Source organism: Trichosurus vulpecula, chromosome 5, assembly GCF_011100635.1.
Source record: "Trichosurus vulpecula isolate mTriVul1 chromosome 5, mTriVul1.pri, whole genome shotgun sequence".
NCBI classification, from domain to species: domain Eukaryota; kingdom Metazoa; phylum Chordata; class Mammalia; order Diprotodontia; family Phalangeridae; genus Trichosurus; species Trichosurus vulpecula.
The window spans coordinates 145,867,316-145,885,257 of NC_050577.1; the positions used below are offsets into that span (position 1 = coordinate 145,867,316).

Below are 17,942 nucleotides of genomic sequence, written 5' to 3' on the forward strand. Positions count from 1 at the left end.
ACTGGGTGACTAATTTTTTGGTCATGGCAAACCAAGAAATGAACAAAACAAGAAAATGGCACTAAGTCAGGCATTGTTGTTTTTTAATTGTTTCAGTCCTGTCTGACTCTTCATGACCCTGTTTGGGGTTTTCCTGGCAAAGACATTGGGGTGGTTTTGCTATTTCTTTCTTCAGCTCATTTTACAGATGAGAAAACCGAGGCAAACAGTTAAGTGACTTGCCCAGGGTCACACAGCTAGTAAGTGTTTGAGGCCAGATTTGAATTCGATTTTTCTTGACTCCAGGTCCACTGCTCTATCTACTTTGCCACCTAGCTGCCCTGTATAGTCCTGCATAGCTGCCTTCAATTGTGAGAGTGCTGAATTGGCAGAAAAAGACGCACATAATTTTCAGACTGGCCACAACACTAATTTAATTTTTACTCTGATTTTTGTTCATTGACCAATGAGTTGGCACTCTAACTGAACTATGGTCATATTGACACTTCATAATAAATGAAAACCAGAAGATAAAATGAAGCTGCAGCCAAATGGAAGGCCAGCTTGCAAATTTACCTCAGAGAGGCAAATAAAGGAGCAGGCTGAGTTGCTTTCATCATGTGCCCAAAAGTAACAAGAATCATAATTTCATAGTAACTCTTGGTCACCTCATCTTGTATTGCTCATGATAAGCAAGCAAACTGCTGAGGGTGAAGAAGCAAAGAAATTCTATGAAGACCTGGATTAGGTTCTCAAAAACCAAGTCAACATATATCTTGATTCTTTGCTTTACTGAAAGAGGGAAAAATGGTAAAAAACAATGAAAGAATTCAAAAGTACACGGAAGCTCCATCATTAACATCTTCACTGAGTAGAAACTCAGTGGCAAACTTTAAAGACACCACCAAAAATTAAAATTGAGTATAAGCAGATAGGAAACAACTGGATATGGTAGCATGCTTATCAGTTAGCCATATGAGGCCAGTTCACCAGCTGGTTGGAACTAAGGTCAATCTAAATTAAAAAAAAAAAGATGGAACTATAAACATGAGGAGGCATTGCTTTTGATGACAGAAGCTCTAACCCACCAGTTCTTAAAAGAGTTTAGCGAATGAAAAACCATTAGCACAATAACGCCAAACAGTCCAGATGCCACCTGAATCAGTAAATGTTATCTTGCTAAGCAGAAAAATGTGGCAACCAAAGGCCACAAAGGCTTTGAGTAGAAGGTAATTTGCAAAATAGTTCAGGAACCTGGCAAAAGAGAACATCACTGCACAAAATTGAAAACCAATATTTTGCTGGACTATACATATTTGTTATAAGGGAGGACTTTACTAGAGGTGTGAATGAATAAGTTCATTATAATAGTTTTTTTAACAAAGCAACTAAGAAATGAATTTTTGGAAAGCCTAGAACGAGACCCCGCTAAACCAAATTATTATTGCATATTATTTATAAATGAAAGTAGGACAACAACTAAGAAAAAAGGGGAACAGATCTGCTAACCTTTGAGTTATTTTCAATGCTAGTAATAATGGAATGAGCACATTCTGATTCTACTACCTCCTTAACCTGATATGTTCTGATGAACTGCAGTTGCAATTAAAATGAAGTTGGAAAGAGTACCTTGTACAAAACAGGTACTCAAAGATGTTGCTTTGAACCAAGTTCAAGGAGCTACTGTGGTGGAATGGATCTACTGCTGAATGTGCAAACAGGGAACCCTGGGGTTAGATTCCTGCTTTGTCACTGAATTGCTTGGACAAATCAATTCTTGGGGACTCAGTTTACTTATCTGGAAGATGAAGTGGCTGGACTAGATGATTTCTAAAGTCCCTTCTAGCTCTGAATATATGATTCCAAACTACCTGTTGCCACCCACAGCTATCTCTTTAAAGCCACTATCTCCCTTACTATGTTATATGCTTGTAAACCAAGCAACTCTGTAATTTCAGTGGGCAGGTCAATTAAAGACATTAGCTGGATAAGTCATTATTCCACTGGGTGCTTGAAGTCACCAGGACACCAAGTGACACAAGGCTAGAAAAGTGATTGTATTTATCCCACCTGAAACATCATTCTATTGTTTACTAAATAAGAGTTAATAGTATGGATTTGAAGAGTGCTTAGCCTAAATTAGAGTATTGGGAGAATATGGCTCACTGTTAAATAGAAACTACAACCATAATAACATTAGTTTCTTAGATACTTAAAAAGGTAAACCCTCCCCCCCAATTTAAGTACTGATTTCTTACCATTTGTCCCAGTTATTTCCTGAACATTTTCTGCTTCCTCTAAACTTTTAACATCTCCATTAGCAATTACAGGTATAGACAAATTTTCTTTAATTATTTTAATTGCATCATAGTGTACTGGCTGGTGTCTTTCTTCAATATTTCTCCCATGAACTGTAATCCAGGAAACCCCTGTTGCTTCAGCTTTCCGACAAAGATCTACAGTTCTTGTAAGATCATCATGAATCCTAAAATTCCAAAACATTATAGAACATGAAAATTTAAAGAACTGATAAACTAAACAAATTAAAAGTGTCACTCCTGCATAGTATAATTTTATCTGCTTGGTTTTCTTAGTGACCAAAACCCTAATATTCAGTGGGGTTTTATTTGACTCCTGGGCCCAAGCAGATCACTGCCATAGTATCCCATACTCTTGGTTTTGTTACTTGAGAGAAGTCCTTATTTTCTAAGCTCTGGAATGATGACCTAAACTCTGCATCAGAAGGATGGAAAGAAGCAGATCCATGCCTTCCAGCCTATTCTCTCCAGGGAGGAAAGTGAAAAGTTTATCTTAATGTACCAATAGTCTGGTAATGTCTGAGCTCCAGAAGATGATGTACTTTTAAGAACCGTTTTAAATTCCTTTACCACTTATCCGCTGGGGGATGTTTTGGGTCTATATATTTCTATGAACTACCTCTCTACCTTGGCTATCAGGGATAAATGATACTCCTCTCACCCCCACTCCGCAACTGACCCCTTCCCTTCTTACCCTAGTTGCATTGGTTTGTTTTTAAAGAAGACTATAGGAATTCTAATGCTTTATTTGTAGAGAAGTTATCAGTTTGACTGAATTTAATAAAATTTTGTTTTTGGTGGGGTAAAACAACAGCAGCAATAACAAGTATTTATGAAGTCCCTACTGTGTAATTAGGTTACTAAGGCAGATACAAAGTTTAGATAAGACAAATTATATTCCCTGCTCTCAAAGAGCTTATTAGTCTAGTGTAAGGAGAAGACATCAATGCAAATAGTATTATGATACATGGTGAGGACATTCAAGGGTTATAAAACAAAGTCTGAGAAGCCTGGAAGAAGGCTTTATCACTGCAGATGGTAGCCTTTGATCTGCACTTTAAAAAATATGTATGAGTTCAAAAGGTAAAGGTGGTAAGTAAGAGTGGGCATTCCAGGCATAGGGAACCATGTGAGCAAATGTACTAAAGCAGAATGCAGGGCAAAAAGCTGTCCAGTTTGGCTGGAGTGCAAAATGTGTCAAACACAGTAACATCAGACAAGGCTGGAAAAACTGGGGGATACCACATTTTGGCAGAGGGGCCATCTGCAACTTAATTTATATCAAATAACCAGCTGGACTAATTTTTAATTTTCAGTGGACTGTTCTGGTATTGAAACATTTTTGGTAGATGTCTCTATTTAGAAAACAGATGTATGTGATCTTACTAAATTGCTCACTTTAAGTAAAATTTTCCTAGTCAAATGGCTACTGAAAACACTGTCAAACTTGTTTCACCCTACTCCAGGTTTTCATATTTTAATACTGATTCTCTGCATCTTTACACTGAAGAAAAAAAAATGCCATCAGGACATTCAGAGTTCTATGACCTGCATTCCAAATTAAAATACAAAGGAATATGTCATCATCTGGAAATGAAAAATTTTGTATCTAACAAAAGGCTTATTTTTATATATACAAATAGTATCAACCATTCAAACTAAGCATGCACTTTGACAAAAGGTAGTTTTTAAGTAATAAAATGTACCTTGTCAATAGATTAAAACATACATGAATTTTTTTTTTACCTTATTTTAATGGACACCGAAAACTTTGGGTTTTCCACTTGACTTCTTACTTGTTTAACCATATCTTGAACAAGTTCAGGTTTATTTATTAAACATGCCCCATATCCTTCTGTTATGGCCCACCTTAAAAAAGAACAAAATGAAAAATGTATATAACAAGAGGGGTTTAGAGTGTGTGTGTGTGTGTGTGTGTGTGTGTGTGTGTGTGTGTGTGTGTGTGTTATTCTTGGTATACTTGAAAGCAAGTAGTTACCCCTTTTTGTTGTAATTGTGGAAGTGGAAGACGAGTTATTTCTTTGACCTACAATTAGAGAACCAATGATTGCTGGTATGTTTCTGAGACACAATGCAATGTTAAATAAACAAGTTCCAGAATGGATATAAAGTCAGAAAAATATAATTTCCAAATTTCACCAGGCCAGAACAAGTTCTGTATCACTGAAATCAGGTTCCTTAAATTTCATGATTACTGTATGTATACACACACACACACACACACACACACACACAAGCAGATACGTATACATAGCTAGAATAGAGTAGATAATGAAGTTTTTGAGCTATACCAAATTCTGGCAATACTAATAAGCCTTATTTAGTTCATTTTAATGAGTGTATCAATGTGGTTGATTGTATTGTTTTCAAAACTTTGATTTCTCTTTTTTAGTATTATAACATTTGAAATTATTGACAGATAACACCTACCACAATTTCCTATGTACTTCTTACAACGCTTAGTTAACTATGCAACTAAATATTATAGTTTTGAAAAAAAAGAAGATAGCCATTAAAAAGTTTGCCTTAAAAATCAACAAGAGGGGAGTGAATTACAACAAAGGGTGTGGATACCTCCCAAATCATAGAATCACGTATCTTAGAACTAAAAAGAATGTATAAAGTGGCATTAAAACATTACTTCCTTTTTTTATACGAAGGAACCTCACTAAAACACTGTCCTCAGGTTCACACGATGGTGCCTTATAACAAGGTCCCTTTGATGTTAGTAACTAAATCTTCATAGCCAGGACTCCACAGAAGGATATATATATTATGCCAAATTCAATTAGCAATGTGAAATTATAAAAGCATCCTAGTATTATATATCAGTCCTTTGGCTCTCAGGAACAATAGCATCTCAAAATCCTTGAGGTTGGTCTATTAAGTTTTTTCTTCTCTACCACATCACCTCATTTCCAGTTTAGAATATTCATGCTTAACATTTTACTTCAGGGCTGTCCAAAATGAGGCCTGTGGCTCAGTGTGATTTATGCGGACCGCCAAGAAGCATAGAAATTTACACAAATACTTTAGTAAAGGAAGCCTAGCTACCACAGAGCTCTCACTAAAATGGCAAATCAAAATACGCTACTGTTTCAATAAAAACCTAATGTTGGCACAGCCCTGTTCTACTTCATATGAATTATTTTCCCTTTGAATTTTGGAAAACTAGAAAGATATTTTACCATGTTCATATAGCTTTTCCTAATTTTTCAGTAAATTCTTCCAACTTCTTTGAGTTTTACCTCTGAGGGCAACCACAGTTAATGTCTATTCCATTCGCATAAGGACAGACTATTCGGGCAGCATCAGATAAAAGTTGTGCATCGTTAGCAGCAAATTGAACAATCAGCGGACAATCACCTGATAAAATGAACATCTCATCATTAAAATTCAGAAGAAATAACATGGAGTATTAAAAGTAATACCCAGAAATTGCCTATGTAGGGTAAGACAGTATTAACTACTTTCGATCTATTAAAACATCTACCCAGATAGGATTATAGTTTTAGACAGAATGAGATGTGAGCCTTCTGAAAGTTTATGAAGGGATGAGAGGATTTGTCTCTTTCCTCATGAAAGTGGTAGAAGGAATGTTTTCTCTCTTTTATGTTCTGAAGGCTAATAGGAACCATCTCTTAGCAGAAACAGAATCGGAGAATCTAACAGCTCATTTTCTATGTTTTTTTTTCTGTACATGACTATTCAGAAGGTACTTAACAGAAACTTGTTGATTGCACTTTAATTGTTTTGGTAAAAAATTCTATTAAGAAGAAAAGGAACTAATTTTGTGAAAAACTTTTATTGCCATCCTCCTAAACTAATCCAATGGTCCAGTAAGTCAATAAGCATTTATTGTGCCTACCATGTACCCAGCACTGGGGATATAAAGAAAAAACAATTTCTGCTCTCTAAGAACTCAGTTTTATGGGGACAATTATGTACAAATAAGGGATATACAGAATAAACTGGAGATAATCAGAAGGTAGGCTTTAGCTTTAAAAAAGACCGGGAAAAGTTTCTCATAGAATGTGAGATTTTAGCTGAGACTTGATGAAAGCCTGAAAATGGAGAGGAGGAGGAAGAGCATTCCAGGAACAGGTGACAGCCAATGAAAATGATGGGAGATGATGTGTTCTGGTCAATGAACAGCAAGGAGGTCAGTGTCACTGGGTTGTGGAGCATGGAGAGGGGAGTAAGGTATGAGAAGATGGAAAGGTAGGAAGAGGCCATATAATGAAGGCTTTAAAAAGATAAATAGAGGATTTTATAGTTGATCTTGGAGGCAACAGAAAATCACTGGAGTCTCCTGAATTGGGGGTCAGAGATGGGGAGCCAGTGACAATCAGACCTGGGCTAAAATATAGGAAGCTAGATCTGTGAGCTGAGTAGAGGATGGACTAGAGTAGGGAGAGACTGGAGGTAGGAAGATCAACCAAAAGGCTATTACAGTAGGGTAGGTGTGAGGTAATGACAATCTGTACCAGGGTGGTAAGTATAAAAGGAGAGAAGGGGGTGTAGACTAGAGGTGTTGTAAATGTAAAATCAACAGGATGTGAGAACAGATTAGATAAGAGGGGGTGTGTGTGAGAGAGAGTAGGGAGTGGAGGATACCACCTAGGCTGTGAGCCTGACTGGGAGGATAGTACTGTCCTCCCACAGTGATAGGGAAGTTAGGAAAAGGGGAAGGCTTAAGGAGAAAGATAATGAGTTCATTGTTGGACCTCTGAGTTTAAGATGTCTATAGGACATACAATTAGAGATATTCCACAAGCCATTGGAGATAGGATGCTGGAGGTCAGGAAAAGGTTACGACTAAATGAGTACATCTGAGAATTATGAGCATAGAAATGACAACTGAATCCATGGGCACTAACATCAACAAGCAAAGTCTTCCTCCATTACCCATCCTCTCCATCATTAATATTAACATTAGATTAATATCCCTTCCTTATACAGGGATCCAGTCAAGCCACCTCTCTGTTCAAAAATATGCTATTGGTTTCAAAATGATTACTTAGTTCAAATTCCTCTATATGACATTCAAGGACTTCTACCATCTACTGTCACTCTATTAAACCCTTCTATAAACTCTACACCTAGTCAAAGGGGATTAATCTCTCTTTTGAATACAATCCATGCTTTTCTGTCTTTGCTCCTATTCCCTCTGTCTGGAATCCACTTCCTCAAACTCTTGGCCGCTTCAATTTCTACCTATTCTGTGGAGCCCAATTCAAATTCTACGAAGCCTGTGGTGATACACCCGATTGGTTATGACCTCTACTTGGATACTACTTTAAAGTTTTAAAAACATTTTTCCCATAACCCCAAGAAGCAGTTGGACCTTTCTTCCTTGGACCTCATGCTGCATATTGCTTTGTACATCTCTAATGTAGTTATCATGTGTTAACTATAGGTATAGCTGTATGTGTTTTACTAAATTTAGGGTTCTATAAGGACAGGGACCATTGTATCTAAACTTGTATATCTGGGATTACCTTCATACTTTGTACAAAGTATACACAATCAGTGTCTGTGGAACTGAAATGAACTGTTGAATACAATAAGCTGTGTGGCAAATGAGTATTCTGTGAAGTCTCAGGTTAAAAAGAATGGTTTTTTAAAAATGAAATTCTACAAAACTCAATATACAATAAATAGACTGTGCATACCTTTGTTCGTGGTGAATTCACTATCTCTGGCTTTTATAGATCGGACAAAATCAGCAGCAACTATCATTGGAGTATAACACAAATCACAGTTGTATTTCCTCACTAGTGTTCTGAAAGCCAATCTATGAGCAAATGAACATTTTAATCCAGCATTTCCAAAGCACTATGATCCAATTTATTTCTAAATGCAACAAAATGTAACTAAGCATAAATTAAGGTAAGAAATATTCGTTGAATCAAATTCAACAAAATGCTACAAAGAACTGAATTATGCTTCTTAATAAATTGTCAATTTAAAAATACCAAGTCAAATTTAAAAAGTGAAATAAAAGAACCAGCCTTGTTTTGTACTTAATAAAATGAAATTTAATAAGTTTTTATTATCTGTCAATCATTGGTGAATGAGTCAACTGCATGTTCCTGTTTAAAAGATTAAGCACTTGTATGAGGGCTGCTTGTAAAAGTAATTAAAAGCACACGGATTAGGTTGTGTGCTGGGTGACGTGAACCAATAGCAAACTAATTTTTAATATGGTTATGTTCAGAAGCATCAGTGGAAAGTTTATTAGGTGCTTTTTCAACTATGGCAATGGACAAAAGTGATTAAATAGATGAGGTTTCCATGCCTTCTGAGAGCCTTTAATGCTTATCTTTTTCATGAAGCCTTACCAGGTTACTGCAGCTAAGTGGTCCCACCTTTTTTTGAACTTCTATAGCATTTAATAATATAATACTTGTATTACCCTATATTCCATGGTCACTGTCTTGTTTCCCAAACAAAACTGTAAATTTCTTCAGGGCAGGGATTGTGTCTCGTAATGTTATGTATTCCTTACAATAATCTAGTCCAGTTCTGGGTAAATTCTAGGTCCTGATATAAACCTGTTGAGTTAAAATAAATGTTTTCATCCTCAAACTTCACAAATAAACTTTGGAAGTTCCCGAGAAAACATATGTATTTAAAAATTAATGTCTGAAGATAACGGTGATTCTAATAATTGGGAAAAAGTAACAAGAATGTAAATCTTAGGGGCAGCTAGGTGGCACAGTGAGTACAGAACCGGCCCTGCAGTCAAGAGGACCTGAGTTCAAATCCAGCCAGACACTTGATACATTTACTTAGCTGTGTGACCCTGGGCAAGTCACTTAACCCCAACTGCCCTGCCTTCCCCCCTCCAAAAATAAAAAAAAAATTTTTTTTAAAAAAAAGAATGTAATTCTTATATCATTTCTGCTTCTCTTAGCAGGTGGAGTCATCTAGATGGTGTCTGGGCAGAGACAGAAAGCATAAGTTTTAGTTTGTGGGAAAACAGTTAACCTAATCCGTACTCCCCAGAAAGATATTTTTATTGTATGTTGAGCTTTATGTTTCTGCTATCCCCGATCATCCTGCTTTGTAACTGTTGATTATCATATGGTGGCTAGAACATTCTTTTTCGGTTGAATGTTTTAGACGGGGTCACTTATGATGCCAGTTATGTGAGGGTGAGGGTGGACAACGTTAAATATAATTCCAAAAGGAAAAGGCACAGAAAATGGAAAACACAATAATCATTCACCATACTTACTTTGAATATCGAACCATAGGAGCACATACTTTTATCAGGTGCCCAGAATGAAACATTTCCAGTGGATCTTTTGTTCTTTCTTGACATTGTGTATTTTTTGTGTAATCACAACTCATGAATACCAGTTTTTAAAAAAATTCTGAAAAAGATAATCCATTTTCATATAGAAACATCCAGTACATGTTTATTAGAGGCCTACTATAGGAAAGCCATTTTCTTGGGCAGTGGGGACTACAGTGACAAAATAGTTTGTGACTTCAATGAGCTTATATTCTACCAGAGGAATATAACAAATAAATTCTAATATTACAAGGGATCTGTGATTTTATTGATGTGGGACAAACGGTATCGATCACAGCCCATTTATATCATCTTATGTTGCGCAGTTCTCTTCTATGTCCTTTCCCAGTTTTGCCTTGGGGCTCCCACTGGACACGCTGTAGGCGTTTCCCATGTTTATCTGAAATCGTGTGGATGACATTTGAGCGCTCTCACTATCCATAAGTTATCCCTGTTGCATGGAACATATATACACATATAAATAAAGTCTGAATGCCATCAATGGAGTCAAATTTGTTGGCAAATAAGGTTTTTTTCTGATCGTCCAAGTGTTAAATGGGATACTACAAATTTGGTTACTGAATAAAACTGTCCATAACGTTTAGCATTTTATAAACTGATGCTATCTGTACTAGATACAAATAAGACTTTCTTGTGTTGAACATGTACATTTAATTGGGCAATTATTACAAGTACATTTCTTGTTCAAGTTATTGGGAGCTGGGGTCATGGAAAAAATACAGGATGATTTCCTTATTCCAAGTGAATCAAATATTTTTTCCACAATGTTTTATTCACAATGGTATTACTAAATAAGCCAAGGAATTTGGTTTTAGCCAGTCAAATTTATTCAGTATCTTTTTCAAGGACTTCCTATGTAATGTATTGTGTTACACACTGAAGGAGACAAAATAATAACTGTCATTTATAAAGTCATTTATATTTAAAGTCTGCAATGTGTTTTTCACACGTAGCTCTTTCAAGCCTCACAATCACTCTGTGAAGTAGTTACTACTATTGTTATCTCCAATTTACAGATGAGGAAATTGAGGTGCAAAAAATTGATTTGCCTCTGGCCACGTAACTAGGATGCATTAGTAGCATCGTCAGAACCTAAATCTTAAGCCCACCATCTTACCCACTACATTATGGCACAATCTTTGTTCTTTTGGATAAGAGCTCATAATCCAGGAGGTGGACTTAAGACTTATACCCAAATAAAGTACAAATGAGAACACAATGAATGCATATGTGAGGAATCCAGTTTGGCTCTAGCTTGGTGTATGGGGAGGAACTGAGAAAGTGCTATTGACCTGACTAATTTACCATACAGTGGAGCACAAATATAGTTTGTTAATGTGGAGTTTCTCGGTTAAGAGTACTAGTTTTAATGATTAGTGTTCATACATAAAAATATCCACGGGGGCAAAATATAAACTAAGTGCCCATTTGTCATGCTTTTTATGAAAGCAAATGATAGGAACAAATGTTAACCTGTTATACCAGTAAATATACCGTGCCATATGGCAATCATTTTATGCCAAGAAGGTTTGAATGTCACTAAGACACTTATCCATACTGTCCACAAGAATAGTAGGGAATACTTTGTCAAATGCTATAAGTAAACTATATCTGTGGCATTGCCCTGATCTGCCAGTCTAAATCTGCCTCTCTTCAACTCGTAATAACTTTGTAAAACAAAAAAGAGGGGCAGGGAGGGGAGGCAGTGAAGTCAGGCTGGTTGATCTATTTTTATGAAGCCATTTTGATAACCACATCCTTATCTAGATATTCACTAACTGTCCCTTAAAAAAAAAAAAAACATTCTAGAATTTTGCCAAGAATCAAAGTCAAACTCACTGGTCTGTAGTTTGTAGAATCCACTCTGTTCCCTCTGTTGAAAATGGAGACATTTACTTTATTTGATCCTGTGGCACCTTTTCCTGTTTAAAACTCTCATTTGAAGAGCACAGACCATGTTCTGAAGATTCCAGATAGAGTCCACTTGGGCTTAAACTCATCAAGCGGAATTTGGTACTCTCACACTCTCTCCCTGATCATCTTGCATCTTGATAGGCTAGAAGGCTGGGCTTCATCTAACAAGATGAAATTTACATTTGAATTGTCAAAATCAAGTTTGGGGGTTTTTTGGGGGGGGCGGAGGGACAGGACTTACACAGAGCTTTTAAAAGTATGAACTTGGCCGGTATCAGTAAATGTCATGTCCACATATAAAAACAGAAAGAGAATAATATACAAAACCACGAATCCCAATTATGTGTGGCTTTTTAGAAATTCTGGCCTCTTCTGTGCATTTTATAAATGTTTCATAAATGCTCTTTCCTTTCTTTCTTTTTTAACATCACTATAGCCACTGCCCCTCCCCCCAACACAACAAAAAAGCTCTCCCTGGTAACAAAGCATAGGTATGCAACCCATCCACAAATTCTGCAGCCCTAATCTATCATCTCTCTGTTATGATTTTCTGGAGTTGAGGTTGCTCACTGCACTGATCTGAGTTACAGCTTTCAAAGAGTAAATCAATTTCATATATACAAAAAAGGGGAAGGTCTGGCAAGATAGAAGTTAATGTGACAATCACTTAGAGCAAATGTTCTTTAGTCAGGGGTCCCAGATCATATATTATTATGCTGAAATACAGTTATCAAAATATTTAGAAACACACGCACAAGTTCACAAACCCAAGGTTAAGAACCCTGCACTAAAAAATGGTTTTTAAATGTGGAGAGTTTTATTTCTTACAGCTATAAAGCTACCTATGGTCTGCAAGGAAGGACAATTGTTACTTGATATGATCTCAAAGCAATCCACTCAGAATAGTTTTGCAGCAGACATCAAGATAATTATCCTCAAAGTCAGGAACCCTTGGCTGAGAAATAATTTTTGAAGGATGCTAGCTAGTTCTTGACTCTTCCTGTTGCAGTGGACAAGGGACTGAGAATAAGGATTTGGTACCATCTTTTTGGCAGGAGATCAAGGAAGTATATCATCATGGTCCTTGCAAATAGATAGGTAAATACAAGATAATTCGAAGAGAGAGAGAACGATAACATGACTTAGGGCACAGGGAAAGCTTCATGGTATACATAAGCCTTGGAAAAAAGCTAGAGATTTAAAGAAAAGGAGATGAAGAAATATGTTCCAGCCATGGGAAACAGCCAGCGAGAAGAACAGAGGCAGGAACCAACACTGTTGAGTGGGACGACACTGACTTTGGAGTCAGAAGACCTGGACTGAAATTCTGCCTTAGTCACAATCCCATATGACCTTAAGACAGTCAAAACCTTTCTGGGCCTCAGTTTTCTCATATGTAAAATGTGAGAGTCTATTGCTTAACAATATATACACATATATAAGTAAATAAAAATGTGCACACAGTAAATGTAGGGTAATTTTGGAGATAGGAAGGCATTAGCAGATGAGAAGATTAGGAAAAGTCTCAACTAGGAAGAGCAGCTTGACTTGAGCTTTGAAGGAGTGGTGGAGATTTCAAGTCCAATTCAAATGCCATCTTTTTCATTAGCATTCCCTAATTCCCTGGGGGCTAGAAGGACTTCAACAAAGTATTTTGCTTTATATTTCTTTCTAAAGCCTTTATCATAGGGTCATGGTTTTTGAGGTTATTTAGCCCAGTCCGCTCATTTTACAGATAGTATTCTGTAGCTTTTACAGAAGAGATTATGTGATTCTACATGGAGAAGTTTCAATTAACATTAATACAGGTAGATAAAAAGCATCTCTTCATCACTGATCTTTCCTTGCCAAACTTCCCATTTTTCTCATGTACTAAAAATATCTATAAACTAACCAATAGATTTCTCTCCATTCCTATCTAGAAACAGCCTCAGAGCGAAGCATGACTTGCCCAAGATCTCAAACTTTCACTCCAAAATCAGTATTTTTTCTGCCACTGAAATAATTATAATAATTATCTGTTAACATGATAGGAATTAAATTGGAAATTCTGCACAGGCAATGACCATAACTCAGACAAACTTTGCATCTTCCCCCAACAAGTGATTACTGTGGGAATGAAGTGCTTGGAAACAAACTGAAACTGAAATCTAGCAATCTGGGAACCCAGGTCCCACAGATGGAGACAACTGATAAGCTGTTCTTTTTTCTTTCTCTGTAGCTAAAGTGAGTGAAATTAGACCTTTTCTGACCTTCCCAGTAGTCAGTTCTCTCTCTCTCTCTCAATTACCTTGAGTAAAGATGTTGTATTTAGAATGAGAATCTTAGAACAAGCTTTACCACTTGCTACGTCTATGACCTCAGACAGGTCACTAATGTCTCTGTGCCTCAGTTTCATCTGTAAAATGAAGGGGTTGGTCTACATAACTCTGGAAGGTCCCTTCCAGTTCTAGATCTATGATTCTGTTGTATCTCCCTAAGCTCCATGTAGGCAGAGACTGTTTTTGAGTGTGTGTCTCTATTGCCTTGCACATAGTAGGCATTTAATCAATAACTGAACAGAATTAAAGTGACTGAATCATTTTCCTGTGTGTTTATTTCTCTTCTATATGGAAATAAGAAGGTGAGTAAAGGCAAAGAAAGGGTAAGGAGATCTGGTCCAGTGGAAAGGAATTCCAGTATTTAAGTAAGATAACTTGGGTTTGGATCCTGAGCTGAAAGTTGGTTTCTTCCTCTATAAAATGAAGGGGTGGGGCTCCATGGCCTTTAAGGACCGTTCTAATTCTAAATCTATTATCTTTGGACTCTGGGCTTCCCTTTCCTCACCTGCAAAAAGAAGGGCTTTGGACTGGAGGGCTTCTAGGTCCCCTCCAGCGCCGCAACTACGATCTTATGATTCTTCGTGCCTCAGTTTCCTCGTTTGTAAAAGGAGATGGGGAGAAGGGTGTTAGATCAGCGGCACTCAAACTTTTTGATCTCAGGACTCCTTTACACTCTTACTGAGGCCCCTCCAAAGAGCTTTTCTTGATGTGGGTTATCGCTAGAAGTTAAAAGTCTGAACGTTATCATAAAGACAGTTTTGACTTCACAGATCCCATGAAAGGGTCTCAGGGAACCTCAGATTGAGAACCTCTGGACCAGAACACCCCTAAGGTTTATTGGAGTGTCTGGGCCTCAGTTTCCTCATCTGCCCAGCCGCAGACGACCTCGGGAGTCCCTTCCCCATTTGTGCTCCCTCCCCCACCCCGTCCCTCATCTCCTTCCACGAACACGGAAAATTAAAGGTCCCGCCGCCCCTCCCCCTCACAAAACCCACGCGACTCACCCCGAGGTCACCAGCTCTCGCTCTCCGCTGCCGGGTCAGCGTGGAGAGTCGCACACGCGCACAAAGACCCGGCTAGGCTGAGCCCGAGCTAGCGGGCGCGGGGTTTGTGCGTCACCAGCCTAGGCCGAGGAGGGCCCTGCTGCTTGACGTCATCAGTCCTGCACCTGCCAACATGGAAGGCACCGGTGTTGCTGGCTCCGGGGCTGAGGCTCTTGTTTCTGGAGCGGCTGCGGGCGCGGTCCGAGAACTTCTGCAGGACGGTAAGGGAGCGGGACCGGGCCGGGGGTAGGGAGCTTCGCAGGGCCGCTCGGCTTGTCTCTAGGGCTGTCAGTCTGACGCTTTACTGTTGCAGAAAGTTTTCCGGGTCCCAGGGTGGTAGGTCCATCTCCTGTCAGTCCACCCCTGTCCTGGTCCGGGTGACCTCCCTTCTCTCCTGTCCGCCTGCACTGGTCCTCCTTCCCCTGGGGCTGGGGGACGCCCCCTTGTTCCCACCTTCGTGGGCGCCCTAGAGTTCCCATCCCAGCCTCTGAAGCCCAGACAGGGGCGTCTGCCCAGAGAGGAGGCGCTGAATATTACCACGGTAGCCGGCAGGAAGGACGAAGCACCAGGTCCCCGAGAAAGAAGGACGTAGGAGAGGAGCTTGGGTCGGGAAAGAGCCGCTGCTGCCTGGGACAGCTTTCACTCCGTCTGCCACTACTTCAGGAAGCAATTAATCCCTTGGACTGTTCACCTGGTTTTTCTCCAGTTACTTTTTCTGTCTGATGCATTCATCTGTACACTCCTAAAGAACCTTCAAAAGAGAGATGAAGGAGGGCTGCGTTTGTTTTCTGTGTTGACCATTGTTTACTGAACTGCATGCACCGCTCCCTCTTCTATGATACCTTCTAGCTTTCTTTAGAAGTGGGATTCCTCGATATCCTTTGGGCTTATCCAAGATTGAGCACTACCTACAGGTGGCCGGGTTTGTGAGCTGTTAATGTTAGTTTAGGCTCTAGGTGAAAATAGTTGAAGGTCTGAATCAGGGTTGTTGCAGTGGAAGTTGAGAGGAGGGCCTCTGGGAATAGTTTTAGAAAATAAATTTTATTGATTTTTTAAATTAGTAAGCATTTGTTCCTCCCCCCTCTCCAAATGAACAAAATAAAAATAAAAACTGCTAAAAAGTCAGGCAAAGCACAGTCCTACGTTGTCCATCCATATCCAAAACTGTATATTTAATTCTGCATCTTGAGTCTATCACCTCTCTGTCAGGAGGTGTAGTGAGTCTGCTTCATCTTTAGTTGTCTGTAATTGTACATTATCATTGCATTGATCAGAGTTCTCAAGTCTGTCAGAGTTTTTCTTTATAGTATTATTATCAATGGTATGAATCATTCTGGTTCTATTCACGCTGCATCAGTTCATTCAGGTCTTCCCAGTTTTCTTAAAACTAACCCTTTTTTCATTTTTATGGCAAAATATTATTCCATTTCATTCACTTATAAATTAATGGGGAAAAGACATTTATGTTGCACTCATTGTGTGCAAAACACAGTGCTAAGGGCTGAGAATACAAATAGAAAAGTAAGACAACTTCTGCTGTTATATGTTATTATATATGCCATAATGTGTTTGGCTGTTCCTCAATAGATGGACACCTCCTTAATTTCTAGTTTGTTTGGTTGTTTTTTTCTTTACTACAGAAATAACTATAAATATTTCTAGTACACATAATTTCCTTTCCTCTTTCCTTGATCTCTTTGGGGGTATATGCCTACTAGTGGTATCTAGGGTATGCACAGTTTAGTATTTTTTTTAAGCATAGTTTTAAATTACTTTGTAGAACAATTTACTGACTTTTGGGGCATAGATTCCAATGCACAGCTCCACTGACAGTGCATTAGTATCCTTGTGTTTGGCTATGGGGAATCATATGGTGGCAAGAGCTGGGTCTCCTTGCAATAATTTTTCCTGAAATGGAATACAGGGGACTAGGTTTGAAATCTCCTTAATAGTTGTATGCGGATTGAAAGTAAGAGTGAAGAGAAATAGATGATAACTAGATAGACCATCAGTAAATTCAAAACATTAAGGAATAATCTTTTCTTATGTAATTATTCTCAGTAAACATAGAAGATATTAAACCTTTTTCAAATCCATCTTGTGGCACCAACTAGAACCAAACAAAAGATTAAAAGGGGAAATCATGGAATACTTGGGAGGAATCAAACTTCTTATTTCTCCCCTCCTATCAGTCTTTACCATCAGGCTGACCTGCTTCCTTATGCAGAACACATCCTATTCATTCCCACTTCTATCTCTTTGCTTATACTATTCAATTTAACAAATATTTTTTAAGCTTCACTTACACTTGCCATTTCATGCCATCCTCCTTCCCTGGAACCAGGCATGTTGCCCTCCCCACCGAATCCCCCCCATCCATCCAAGTAAAAGGTAAACCTTTGGAAGACAAAGAGCTTTGTACATAGTATGTACTTAATAATGTATGTTTAATTGATTTGAATCTAATTCTAGGGAGGTAGTGTGGTAGAGGGAAAACATTGCTGGATTTGCAGTAGGAAAAACAAGGTTGAAATTCCCAGCCCTGACTTAACCTGTGTGACTATGGGCAAATTACATGATCTCTTTGGGCCTCAATTTCCTTATCTGCAAAATGAAGGTATTGGGACTAGATAACCTTTAAGTGGACCCTCTTCTCTTCTCCTTCTATACTGTTTCATTTGGTGTTCTCCTCAGGTTCCATAGTTTCAATTATTATCTCTACACTCATGATTCTCAGATTTCCTTATCCAGCCCCAACCTCTTTTCTGACCCCCAGTGTCACATCTCCAATTGCCTTTTAGATATCTTGAATTGGATGTCCTGTAGGCATTTTAAACTCCATGTGTCCAAAACTTATTATTTTTCTTCCCATACCTTCTCGTCTTTCTAACTTCTCTATTATTATAGGGAGTACCACCATTTTCTTGGTCATCTCCATATCCAATTAGTGGTCAAATCCTTTTGTTTCCACCTTCATATAAACAAGTTGCTTCTTTCTTCTGACACTGCCACCACCTTGGTA

General features: G+C 38.3%; 2 protein-coding genes across 2 annotated transcripts in view; one reads left to right on the forward strand and one right to left on the reverse strand.

Moving 5' to 3' along the window:
- Window positions 1–14,566, reverse strand: part of LOC118851085 (tRNA-dihydrouridine(20a/20b) synthase [NAD(P)+]-like) — an 87,726-nt gene extending 73,160 nt beyond the window's left edge. Inside the window, exons 1-7 of the mRNA XM_036760643.1 lie at window positions 14,383–14,566; window positions 11,482–11,717; window positions 9,562–9,700; window positions 7,994–8,115; window positions 5,567–5,684; window positions 4,044–4,166; window positions 2,238–2,464 (exon numbers count right to left, since the gene is read on the reverse strand). Coding sequence (XP_036616538.1) covers window positions 2,238–2,464; window positions 4,044–4,166; window positions 5,567–5,684; window positions 7,994–8,115; window positions 9,562–9,677 — 706 coding nt within the window. The 5' untranslated portion in view covers window positions 9,678–9,700; window positions 11,482–11,717; window positions 14,383–14,566. The remainder of the gene's footprint in view (window positions 1–2,237; window positions 2,465–4,043; window positions 4,167–5,566; window positions 5,685–7,993; window positions 8,116–9,561; window positions 9,701–11,481; window positions 11,718–14,382) is intronic.
- A 466-nt stretch (window positions 14,567–15,032) lies between these two features.
- COG5 (component of oligomeric golgi complex 5) overlaps window positions 15,033–17,942 on the forward strand; it is a 368,496-nt gene continuing 365,586 nt past the window's right edge. Inside the window, exon 1 of the mRNA XM_036761810.1 lies at window positions 15,033–15,141. Within this exon, the coding sequence (XP_036617705.1) occupies window positions 15,054–15,141 (88 nt within the window). The 5' untranslated portion in view covers window positions 15,033–15,053. The remainder of the gene's footprint in view (window positions 15,142–17,942) is intronic.